At 44.1% G+C, this 10,665-nt stretch overlaps 1 protein-coding gene across 1 annotated transcript in view; it reads right to left on the bottom strand.

Moving 5' to 3' along the window:
- Nucleotides 1-615: 615 nt before the first annotated feature.
- The window catches only part of FKBP11 (FKBP prolyl isomerase 11), a 41,938-nt gene continuing 31,888 nt past the window's right edge, over nucleotides 616-10,665 (bottom strand). The window contains exons 5-6 of the mRNA XM_069230496.1: nucleotides 7,898-7,968; nucleotides 616-1,383 (exon numbers count right to left, since the gene is read on the bottom strand). Coding sequence (XP_069086597.1) covers nucleotides 1,157-1,383; nucleotides 7,898-7,968 — 298 coding nt within the window. The 3' untranslated portion in view covers nucleotides 616-1,156. The remainder of the gene's footprint in view (nucleotides 1,384-7,897; nucleotides 7,969-10,665) is intronic.

The raw sequence follows: 10,665 nt of genomic DNA, 5'->3' as shown, positions 1-10,665 counted from the left end.
GACATATTAGCTCATATCAGAAATGATAATGTCTGCACCACTTCTCAGTTTCTGGGCACCAACTCCCATTTGGGACAAGCTCACCAGAGATTGGGTCAGTCCAATTTCTGTGTTGCTGGAAGTCTGTCAGACATTTACAAGATCAGTGGTACTGTCAATTTCCAGTCATGTTCTTAATAACCACTCTACGCTCTGCCAGACCCTTCTGATGCAGTGGACTGATAAACAGTAGCATCTGAATCCACCAAAAAGTGCATGCATTCCCTGCTTAGAACAAAGCAGTGTACTACTGCAATACTACAAGATGTCAGCATAACGCCGTGTTTCCAGTCTTGGCCTTTGATTTAATGAGTGCGTACAGGCTTGCAGTTGTAGTCTTGATTTCCGTGAGTTAGGCCAACTGGAAAAGCACACCTGATTAATTATTTTTAAAATTCAAATCCAGGATTAGACAAAAAGCATTTATCCCAAATGGTGTGATCTGGCATCATTGGCTTTACTTTGTTAGTTCAGAATGCTTATTAGCCTCCTGAGATGTACATTTATTGGAGACTTCGACAGGAAGGAGAAAGCAACTATCTGCACTATTGCTGAATGAATAAATAAAACATAAAGTGACATTAATATAAACATAATTTATTTCCCAAATCGCCATGTGGGAAAACATAATATTCCCCAGTGTGCTACAAAAAATTCAAGAAAACATCCTGGAGCAGATCTTGAAAGGGGGTGCTTGGAAATGGGACCAATAAAAAGAGGCCTGTTCAAACTTTAGATGACAAAATGCACATCCTAAAACAGAACAGACAACAGCTTGAACCAGAACTAACAGACTGTACATGGATAGGAAACAAGAGAGGTAGAGCCTGAGCCAGAACTCGTAAGAGCAGACCTTGAAAATGAACAAGCGTATGTCAGTATTTGGACGGAGAAATAAAGCCAGAGTTCCAAGCTCAGAGAGACAGCTGAGATAAGAAGGTGGCTAGGCAGGCGTTGAGTTAGAATTTGGACAGGCAGAGAAGAGGCTGGATAAGAAGGTGAACTGACAGTTGAAGTGTCGAAATGCAGACAGATTGGGTGGACAGGAAGGCCACAGATTAGCACACAGAATCAGAACTTCATTAAGAATTCGGACACCCAGAATCTAAGTGAGAAGTCAGGAATCTTTATTTTTCTTTTGCTTGTTCTTCCTCTCCTCCTTGAGCTTCTTCTTGGAGACATGTGGGGCCTTGGCCTTCGAGTACAGGTAGAAGCCGATGAGGAAGAGAAGGGTGGGCACCAGACCTATGCAGATCAGAGGAAGCACGTCGTTCATGGTCTTCTGCCAGTAGGTGGGCTTCAGAAGTTGCAGAACTTCAATCTCAAATTGAAGCACAGCGTCAGCTGCAGGGAGATGAGGGATTCAGGTAAGAAAGGGGTGCATGTGTAGAGTAGGACAATCACTGACGGGATAGCTGCAGACGAAGAAGGGGCAGCACCTGACAGCTAGTGAGTTGGGTGGTAGGGGTCTGCATATAAGACCTGTGTTAATGGGTGGTCTGTGTACAATCTTGTTCCTACACCCGAAGATGTTTCTCTCTGATAGAGGGCTTTTTGCACCAGTCTTCTATGGTCTACAGCAGTGGTTCCCAACCTTTTGATTTCTAAGGACCCCCACTTTAACATTAATGGAATCCAGGGACCCCCACTGAATCATAATGGGAATCCGGGGACCCCCGCCTGAGTCATTACTGGAAGCTGGGGACCTAATTTGTCAATATTTGTTCATATTTTTTTAATTTTCTAGGCTCTCGCGGACCCCCTGAGAAGGATTCGCGGACCCCCAGGGGTCCCCGGACCACAGGTTGGGAACCACTGGTCTACAGTTCTGTAGCGAGTACAGAAGAGTGCATGTGAGTACCTCTTACTAGCTTAGAGGCGGTACTCTGGCAAAGAGCTGGACTGACGCCACCAGGAGTGGTGGTGGTGGGGCTGGAATATTTGGTGTGCTTTATGTTGTTATGAATGGCAGGAACCCTGCAATATCTGTGCCGTGTGTGCTATTGACTGTATTGGCGAGGTACAAGTTAGCTAGCTGCTCCTTTAGAAGCACTGTTTTGTTAGTTATATGTGTGGGTGGCAGGGTGTTTTTGAGATTAGATGGGCTAAACTGATGCATATCCTCATTTAGGTGCCCACAGTTGTCTACCTTAGCTTATGGACGAAGGCTTACCGGGCAAAGCTGTAGACTATCCTACCTTATTTCAAGTGCTAGACAATTCTCCATATTTGCCTTCTATTCGTCCTTTGCCCTCGATCCTGGCTGCCATTATATTATCATAGACCTCCTTCTCTATCATCCTTCCAATGAGGAAACGTTGTGAATGACAGCAAGAGCTCCCTGTCTTGCTCGCAGGAGGTGGGCGATCCCCTATCACAATGACCACTCTGGTTGGGGAGGCTCGGTTAAGAAAGGTAAGCATGAACACCCTGAGCCCGACCCACGCTTCTATACTTTCTCTCTTCACGAGTTAGACACAATGGATCTGTGACTTGTCAACTCCCACAGAGGTGGCTGTGTGAACTTTGGATGGGAGGGCAGGACGACTGACTCTAAATCCTGCCCTCTATGAGGTGAAAGGGTTTTCAGTGCATACTGTCTCACGTTACACCAGCTGGAGATATTGCAAATACGTTTGGGTTGTGCTGGCGCATTCACCTTGTCTGATACCGAAAGAGGTAGTTCTCTGGCTTATCGTTCTATTTGGTGATTTTATTTTGGAACCATTTCTGCACAGTTTTTGCTGTTTCGTACTTTCTGTGGGGTTTTAAATAGGATAAATGTATTTTTAGAACCTCTACGTGTTTGTTAATTCTCTGACTGAAACCTTTGCTCTTTAAGTACAACCTTCTGGAAGGACTGATATCAGAGGGATTGTGCTAGCGGAGTACAAAACTGCTTCCACTGCCATCACTCCAAATGTCACACAAGATCCTCAGGACTCCCTACACATATCATCATAGTGAGAACCTTCCTTCAGCCCCACTATTCTGCCCCCTTACACTACTCTGTATCAAAGCTTACCTTAAGCCTTTCCCTGGCATTATGCAACTAAACCTGTTACTCTTACTAAAGTAAATATTTATTTGTTTTTTCATTCGGAGTTATATGCCAACGCGTCTGCCACTTTCTCCAAGATAAAAAAGGTGTTCCTATCATCCAGTTTAATGGTGCTCAATTTAACGATTGCAGAAAGATGGAAAGCTGAGCTGGCCTTGCAGAGATTTAAACCTGCACAAATCCTTCATCATAACGCTACCTCTAAATTGAATAGTTCTGAAAGCCACAACTCTTGCTTGAGCAATTATTTTACAATTAAATTATTTCTGTTCACTTTAATTTGATTAAGTTCAGCTTAAATGAAAGAGGAAAGGGGTACCAACTCTAACCCTAACATCATATAATTGTTGGGTTTTATGTCAGTCTTGTTTGTTTGAAAAGTATTTGACTAAAATTTGATTAAATAGAATTACTCTTAAATGATCAGTCCTGTAAATATTTTAGCAAAATAAATTTAAGTTTTGTGTTATTTAATTTAAAATAAGTTAGAAGCTAAGGCCTAACTCTAAATCTTTTTTTATCAAATTAACATGTGAACTTCCTTTAAATTGATAAGTGACGGCCCAGTTCTTCAAAGGTATTGCTTTTTAAAATTAATTAGTAAACTACTTCCTTACTGGTCTCTTAACATGACATCCAGATTTGTAAATCAAAGTACTGGTACAGGTTGAGAGTTGAGCTGACCGTGTAGGCTGAAATAATAGGGTCAAAGTAATGGTATACGTTGAAGTAATGATGTTAAAGTAATGTAACAGCAGCGTAACAAAACTAGAGGGGGGCCCCTGCAAACATAAATGGGCCGCCCTACGGACTCGCTCAGGAGCTCTCAGGCCAGGATGATGCGCTGAAGGACCCCCCTGAACATTGAGGTCCCCGCACGCACCATGGGGACCTTTGTTACGCCACTCTTAATGTAGGTAAATGAAGCTAAAGCAATTGGGAGCATTGAAGTAAAGGAGTCACAATTATGGTCCATTTCAAAGTAATGGTCTAGGAAAAAGTTAAAAAGCTGAGGGAAAACGTACTTCACCAGCACCAAATCTCTCATAGATGCACATGCCTGAAAAGGCCGAAAAGTCAGGCTTGGGATGCTCAATACAATAATATTAAATAGCAGCCTACTGCATAAAATAACAGTGTCTACCTCCACAGACTACATACACTCTTGTTCACCTCTGTAAGGAACTGGGTTTTGTTGCAGTACCCTTCCACTTTTTTCCTGGTATTTGATGCAACTTTGACTGAAGTGCACAAAGTCCCTACCAATCAGGTCCTCAGTGCCAGTGATGTTCCCCCAATACTGTCCAAACTGGGAAATCCTTTAGCACACTCTCTAAGTCCCTAGAAAATGGTACTCCTGGTACCTAGGGCCTGAGGTGCTAAAGAGGGTCCTTAAGGGCTGCAGCCTAAGAGACCCCATACCAAGCACATGACAGGCTGCCATTGCAGGCTGTGTGTCTTGGAGAAGACAAAAGTGAAAACACAACATGGCAAACGGCCTGTGTGCTATGTCCCCTAACACTGCATGCAATATCTGTAAGTCACTTCTACAGCAGGCCTTACAGCGCTAAGGCAGGGTGCATTATGTTGCATGCGAGGGCATATGTGCAAGAGCAGATATGCCCCTACTATGGCTTTGCCAATCCTCAGACATAAGTAGCCAGGGGAGCCATTTTAAATTCATGTGCTAGACACTAGTCAATACAAGTTCCCCAGCTACATGATGGTTTCACCAAAGAGAAAGATGTTTGGAATCAAACATCTCATATTGTTGAACCCACACTGATGCCAGTGTTGGATTTACCAATACATGCACCCAGAGGGGGCCTCAGAGGTGCTCCCTTAAACCCTATCAGCCTCTGGTGTGCTTGCTGACTTGTTTCTGCCAGCCTGCCACCCGAGACACGGTTCTGGCCCTCTAGGGTGGAGAGCCTTCTGCTCTCAGGAGGCCCAGCACAAAAGTCTGTCCAGGAAGAGGGTGTAACACCCCCTCCAACAGGATGACCTGCTGATTAGTCTTTCTAAGGCAGCAAGCCACAAACGGCTGCTGCCTTTGAAATGCGAATCTGGTTACCCTCAAAGGAGAGGAAGCAACCCCCCTGTACAAGCCCACTTGGCACCTGGACCGATGGAAAATTAGCTAGTCAGGTAGGCGTGCCACCTCCAGGCTAGTGCCACGCCTGATGTGGGTTACTGCGAGGTTGACACTGAGGTTTCCATCTTTGCAATGACACACCTAGGAATTCTGGGGCAGGGTTACGTCCACTTCCGATAGGAAGTGGTCATTTAGAGGGCGTAATGACTTCAAGGGTCAGCAGCCGATTGGTTACTACCTACACACCCTCTACACCACCACAATTAGTATTTAGGGGAGCCCCTGGCACCAGTGAAGCAGATTCTGATGACCTAAGAAGACCAAGGACACTGAAGTGCTGCAACAGCAGAAGCGAAGAGAAGCAGCTGACATGGTACCAACCCTGCCGGTATATCTGCATCAAGCATCGAAAATCTGCATCAAAGGCGACTCGTCCTGCAGCTGTAACGCCATAAACCCAGGAGGACTGCCTGCCATCAATATAGACTCAAGACCTCCAATGAACAGTGGACCTGTTCTCCAGCAAACTCCAAAAGAAGGGACTCTGAAGCTTTTGTAACCACCAAAACCTGACATCTAAAGTCACCACTGCACCTGCCGTCTCCAACCTGAGTTGAAGTGGACCACCAGTGCCAAAAAGGTCCCCCAGCCCTCCAGAGTATGAGTCTGTCTTGGTTTCACCCCTCCTGGACTCCCCGAAGAAGCCTGCAGCCTCTGCATGCAGCCACCCCTCTAGCGCAACCATTTCGGTCAGAAAAAACAGACACCTAAGGACACCTCTGCACCCACTGCCCCGGAGCCGTGCAGAAGAGGACAAAAGGTGCCTTTCTGTACCTGGCTGTTGGTTTAGCTCAACTTGCCTCCTGGCCAGAACCTCCAGCCTCTCTAAACAGTGACAGATCTCCATAAGAACGCATTGGGCACCCAATGGTGTTTTGCACTCTGCACCCAGCTGCTCCCGTGCCACTAAGGGTGTACTGTGGGTGCTGCTTTGTACGTTGCTCACTATTCACCTTAACTTCAGGAGACTGGTCTTGTAAGTTGCTGTACTCTACCTGTTTGCAGAACTTGTTTTTCCTCCTACAGAATAACATAGCAAAACTAAGAAATCGCCCTGTCTTCACATTTTAAAGTGAAAAGAATTTTTTTTTTTAAACGTGCTTACCTGAACGATTTTTCTCTGATGCCTAAACATAGATGAATATATTTGCTATTTTTATAAATTGGTGTGGATCTCCTTCTTCAGTTGTGTGTCTCATTTATTGGCTATTGTGTGTATTTGTAGATGTCTTGCTCTTCTCTGTGCTCTGTTTTAAGCCTAAGGCTGCTCGATCACCCTACCCCTAAATAGAGCACTTTGGGATTGCATAGCAAGCCCTATGCACTCACTGGGGAACCCCTGAACCCTTTACACAGTATTCACATACCACATAAAGGGCTAGCTTCCTACATATGGTTTATGGTTTATATGTACACTTAAAAGTGTTCCAAGGTCCCACATATAGTCTGGGATAATATTTCTGACTATCAATAATGATCCTATGATGCAGAAGTAATGAATTATGCTGAAGTAACAGTCAAAGTAATGGCATCTGTGAGGTACTGGAACTGACGGAACAGTAAGCAGAAGTAATGTAGTTGAACTAACTGTACAGGGCGAAGTGGTGTTGAGTCGAAAAATGTAGGTAGAGTAATGAAGGTGAAGTCATTGTATAGATCAAGCCAATGATATGCAGTCATGGATCTGTAGTACTGGGGATGCACATATCCTAGTGCAGGTGTTTGTCAGTACCTGCTTCATGTTTTCCACTGGTTGGACTTGGATAAGAAAGCTGGGTAACTTACTGAAGGAGAGTAGTGACTCTGACATGAGGGGCAATCATTGAAGGGACACACGCACTTGAAAGAAATAGTGGAAAAGGGGACTAGTGAACGAGGACTGACTATCTGTAAGGTGCAAACAGCAACAGATGAGGGTCTCTCATGGGGAGGAGCACCAAGAATACCGAGAACAAATGTGGTTTGAAGGTAGGGGGTTGGGCACTGAAAAGCGGAAGTGTCCGAGACTTAGCTAAGGATTTGATGGGGATGAAGATGGTTGTTTCTAAGTGAGTAGTAAAGAGCCTGAGGTGTTGGAAAGCTTGGTGGCTGATTCAGTTACTTGTGGATTGCAAATCTGGTCAGGAGTCTGGGCACTGAGCGTTTGGCTGATGTGGGGTGGGTGGGAGAAAGTAGCTGTGTTGAGGCTCTGGTGAGGCTGGGGTTTCAATGTGCTTCACCACGTCTGAGTTAACAGGTTAAAGGTGGAGTGATTTGCAGGGTGCAAACCGAATCACATAGCTATCTGTGCTTGCAAGTCACAGCTTTCATGGTGTACTCGTGGGAGCCTTTGTTAATTCCAATACTTTAAAAAATTGTGGCACCCGCAAAGTAGAAATCCTGTGAGAATAGATTGACAACTTGTGTTAAGTGTTGAGCCCTAGGTCTAAACTCTGTACGTGGCGGTTCAGACTCTTTAGATGTGGTGGTTCTGAGTCTCTGGCTGGTGACTTTAAGGCTCAGGTTTCAATGGTTCGGAGCCTACTGATTTGATTTCCAGAGCCTGTGACTAAATGGTCTGGAGTCTGTGAGCGTGATGGTGTGAGGGCTTTGGATTAAGAGGAACCGCTAGAGCACATGTAGCGCATGTCTGATATTATTACCTGGAATAGCCGGTGGAAATCCTCTCTTGCCGTAGGCCAGATGTGGTGGGATCGTCACTAGACGCTTTTCCCTGCAGTGACAAAAAGAACCCTTCAAGTCTTCAGAAAGGTCATATAAATCAGCTAAAAGTTGAATAAATAGTTACATTTAAATCATGCTTACATAAAGAAATATATTTGATGTCTAAAAGAATGCCAATCGAAGGGATATCAAAAAATCCCCTCACAAACGGTTGCTTCCAACTGTAAGGACCAGCAAATACGCTTCAATTCTACTTTTGTGATTAATCAAGCTGGAAGGGGAAGAAAGAGGTCCTCTACCTCTAAACATAAACAGGACATATGAATTCACCAACGTCAAAGAAACTGTTCTGAAAGGACAAACAACATAAGGTGTGTGCCATGCTCTGTATTCAGGTTTTGGAGCACCTTGTTACGCAGCCTACAGTAGCAGTCTGTATGAGTTTGGTGCTGGGTTTCTTAGTGTAGCACAAGCTGTGCTGCAGCTCTTGGGGGGATCCTCTTTAGTACCCCGGCCCTAGGTATCGGAGGCACCATTTACTACGGACTTCCAGAGATGCTGAAGGGCCTGGCCACTTTGGGGATCAAGTGACCAGGTGTCTTGTTTTGGGGAAGGAACACTGGCACTGGGGACCTGGTTTGCAGGAACCCAGTTCACTTCCGTCAAAGCTGCATCAAATCCAGGCAAAGTGTGTGTGTGTGTGGGGGGGGGGGGGGGGGGGGGGGGGGCTCTGAAACCAGAACCCAGCTACCTACAATGGGCATTAGAGATGGGAAAGGACTCTAAACAGTTCCCAATGCTGCATATTAGATTATACTGTATAGTTTAACTTGGCAAGTGATTGGAAACTGTGGTGGGGGAAACTGGGTGGGAAATTGGGAGGACTTGTGGTAGACATGTTATTCACAGTATGTTATATGGTTAATGTTATTGGATACGGAGTCGTCCAGTGTTATGATGGTTATTTCCACAGGTGTCACAGGGAAAGTACTGTATAAAACTGTTACTTTTACCAGTTGCCTTGCTGATTATAATGACTTATCTGATAAGGTTAAATTGATTGTCACACTGGGGGTTACTTAATTAGAGCCAGTATCCTCAGATGTTTTAAGTAGTAGTGTTGGGATCCGTACTTTGAGCAATGTTACTTTAGCAATATGTCAACTGCTGTTAGTCATTTGAAACGTTAATAAAAAAAGTTAAATAAAAAGGACAAAAAAACTCAACATCAAGACAGAAACGTTTCTTTAAAAAGAGAAAAACATCTTTTGAAGAAGTATTTACGTATTGTATGACACCCAAACTATTATACATAAAAAGAATGCGATAGGATTCACAAAGATTAGATTGTAGAGAAATGATGAGACGACCTCGGATAGAGGAAGATGAGGATCAACAGTATGCTACACAAACTCAGCACTTAAAAGACGAGTATCCCCAAACCCTCTGAGGGGGAGAAGGAAAATCTGATGTATACTATTCAAGAATAAAAGGAATAAATAAGGAAGAATACTGAGGAAAATTCACCAGAGGAGAAAGCTGAATGTAGCATAGTATAGCCAAAAGATCAGCAGATGCTTTTGATGTGCAGATGGAAGTCAAGCAGGAAGAATCATGCTTCCTAGTGGCAACACTATGCCCAGTCTATACAAAGAGCCAACATCTACCCATAAGCCTGGGAGTTTTATATCAAGGTTGGGAGGTTTTCCAAAACACAGCCACTTCTGGAGCACTAACTGCCTCAATAGAGAAGAAATATAAGCTATGTCCTCAAAATCCACAATATATCAAGGCATGTGTGGACTCTTGATTTGTCTCATTGTCAGGACAGCAGGGAAAAGAACACAAGCTTCATTCTCACAGGTCCCACCACCATAGCAGGCGGGAATGTGGAGACAGTGGCAGCCATATAATGGCGCCAAGCAAACTCAAATGCCTTGCTCAACAGATATGCATGTGAACAGCGGAAAGGGATGGAGGTCATATTCCAACATCTGCTGGAAGAATTACTTAAATAGAGTGAGGGAAAGAGGGTAGAATCACAACAAATCTGTTCTTAAAGTCTGCATTACACATTGCAGATCCAGCAGGCAGGCAACACAACGATTATTATGTAGACATTCCTGGTTGCGTATATTAGGCTTCAGGAGGGAGGTTCAGGCAAATATGACTGGTACAACAGTTACAAGAGAGCATTTCTTTGGTGCACAGGAGATCAAAGTCTGTACAAATGAAAAAGCTAATAAACTGCAGTGGAATGGGGTACTTTACAAATAAGGGGCTATTTTTGCAGAGGAAATTCATACATAAAAGAACAGGGTAGATTCTCCTACAGTAAAATGCCTCAGAACTAGTCTACTCCACCAACATTCCAAGGTCAGAGCCAATGGCGTCAGAACCAGGGCAAACATCCTTTTCTCCTCAAAGGCAAGGAAAGAAGACCCACCAATACCGGAGGTACGTCTTCAAACAACTGACTCTTTAATGCTACCCTTAACCAGCAGGCAACAGAATCAAGGACTACCTACCAATGTGGCGGCCCAGCACAGACAAATGGATATTGAACGTCATAAGATTCAGATACTGCATATAGCTTCTAAATAAAGCTACCAATAATTTCTCCAAAAAACAGTTATATAAACAAAAATAATTGGATATATTTGAACAGGAAGCTCTAGAGCTGTGTTTAAACGATGCAACAGAACAAGTACTACTTAAAGACAGAAATACAGGTTGATCTCTGGAT

Source organism: Pleurodeles waltl, chromosome 4_2 (assembly GCF_031143425.1).
Source record: "Pleurodeles waltl isolate 20211129_DDA chromosome 4_2, aPleWal1.hap1.20221129, whole genome shotgun sequence".
Taxonomy (NCBI): Eukaryota; Metazoa; Chordata; class Amphibia; order Caudata; family Salamandridae; genus Pleurodeles; species Pleurodeles waltl.
This window is presented reverse-complemented; position numbering and strand designations above follow the sequence as displayed.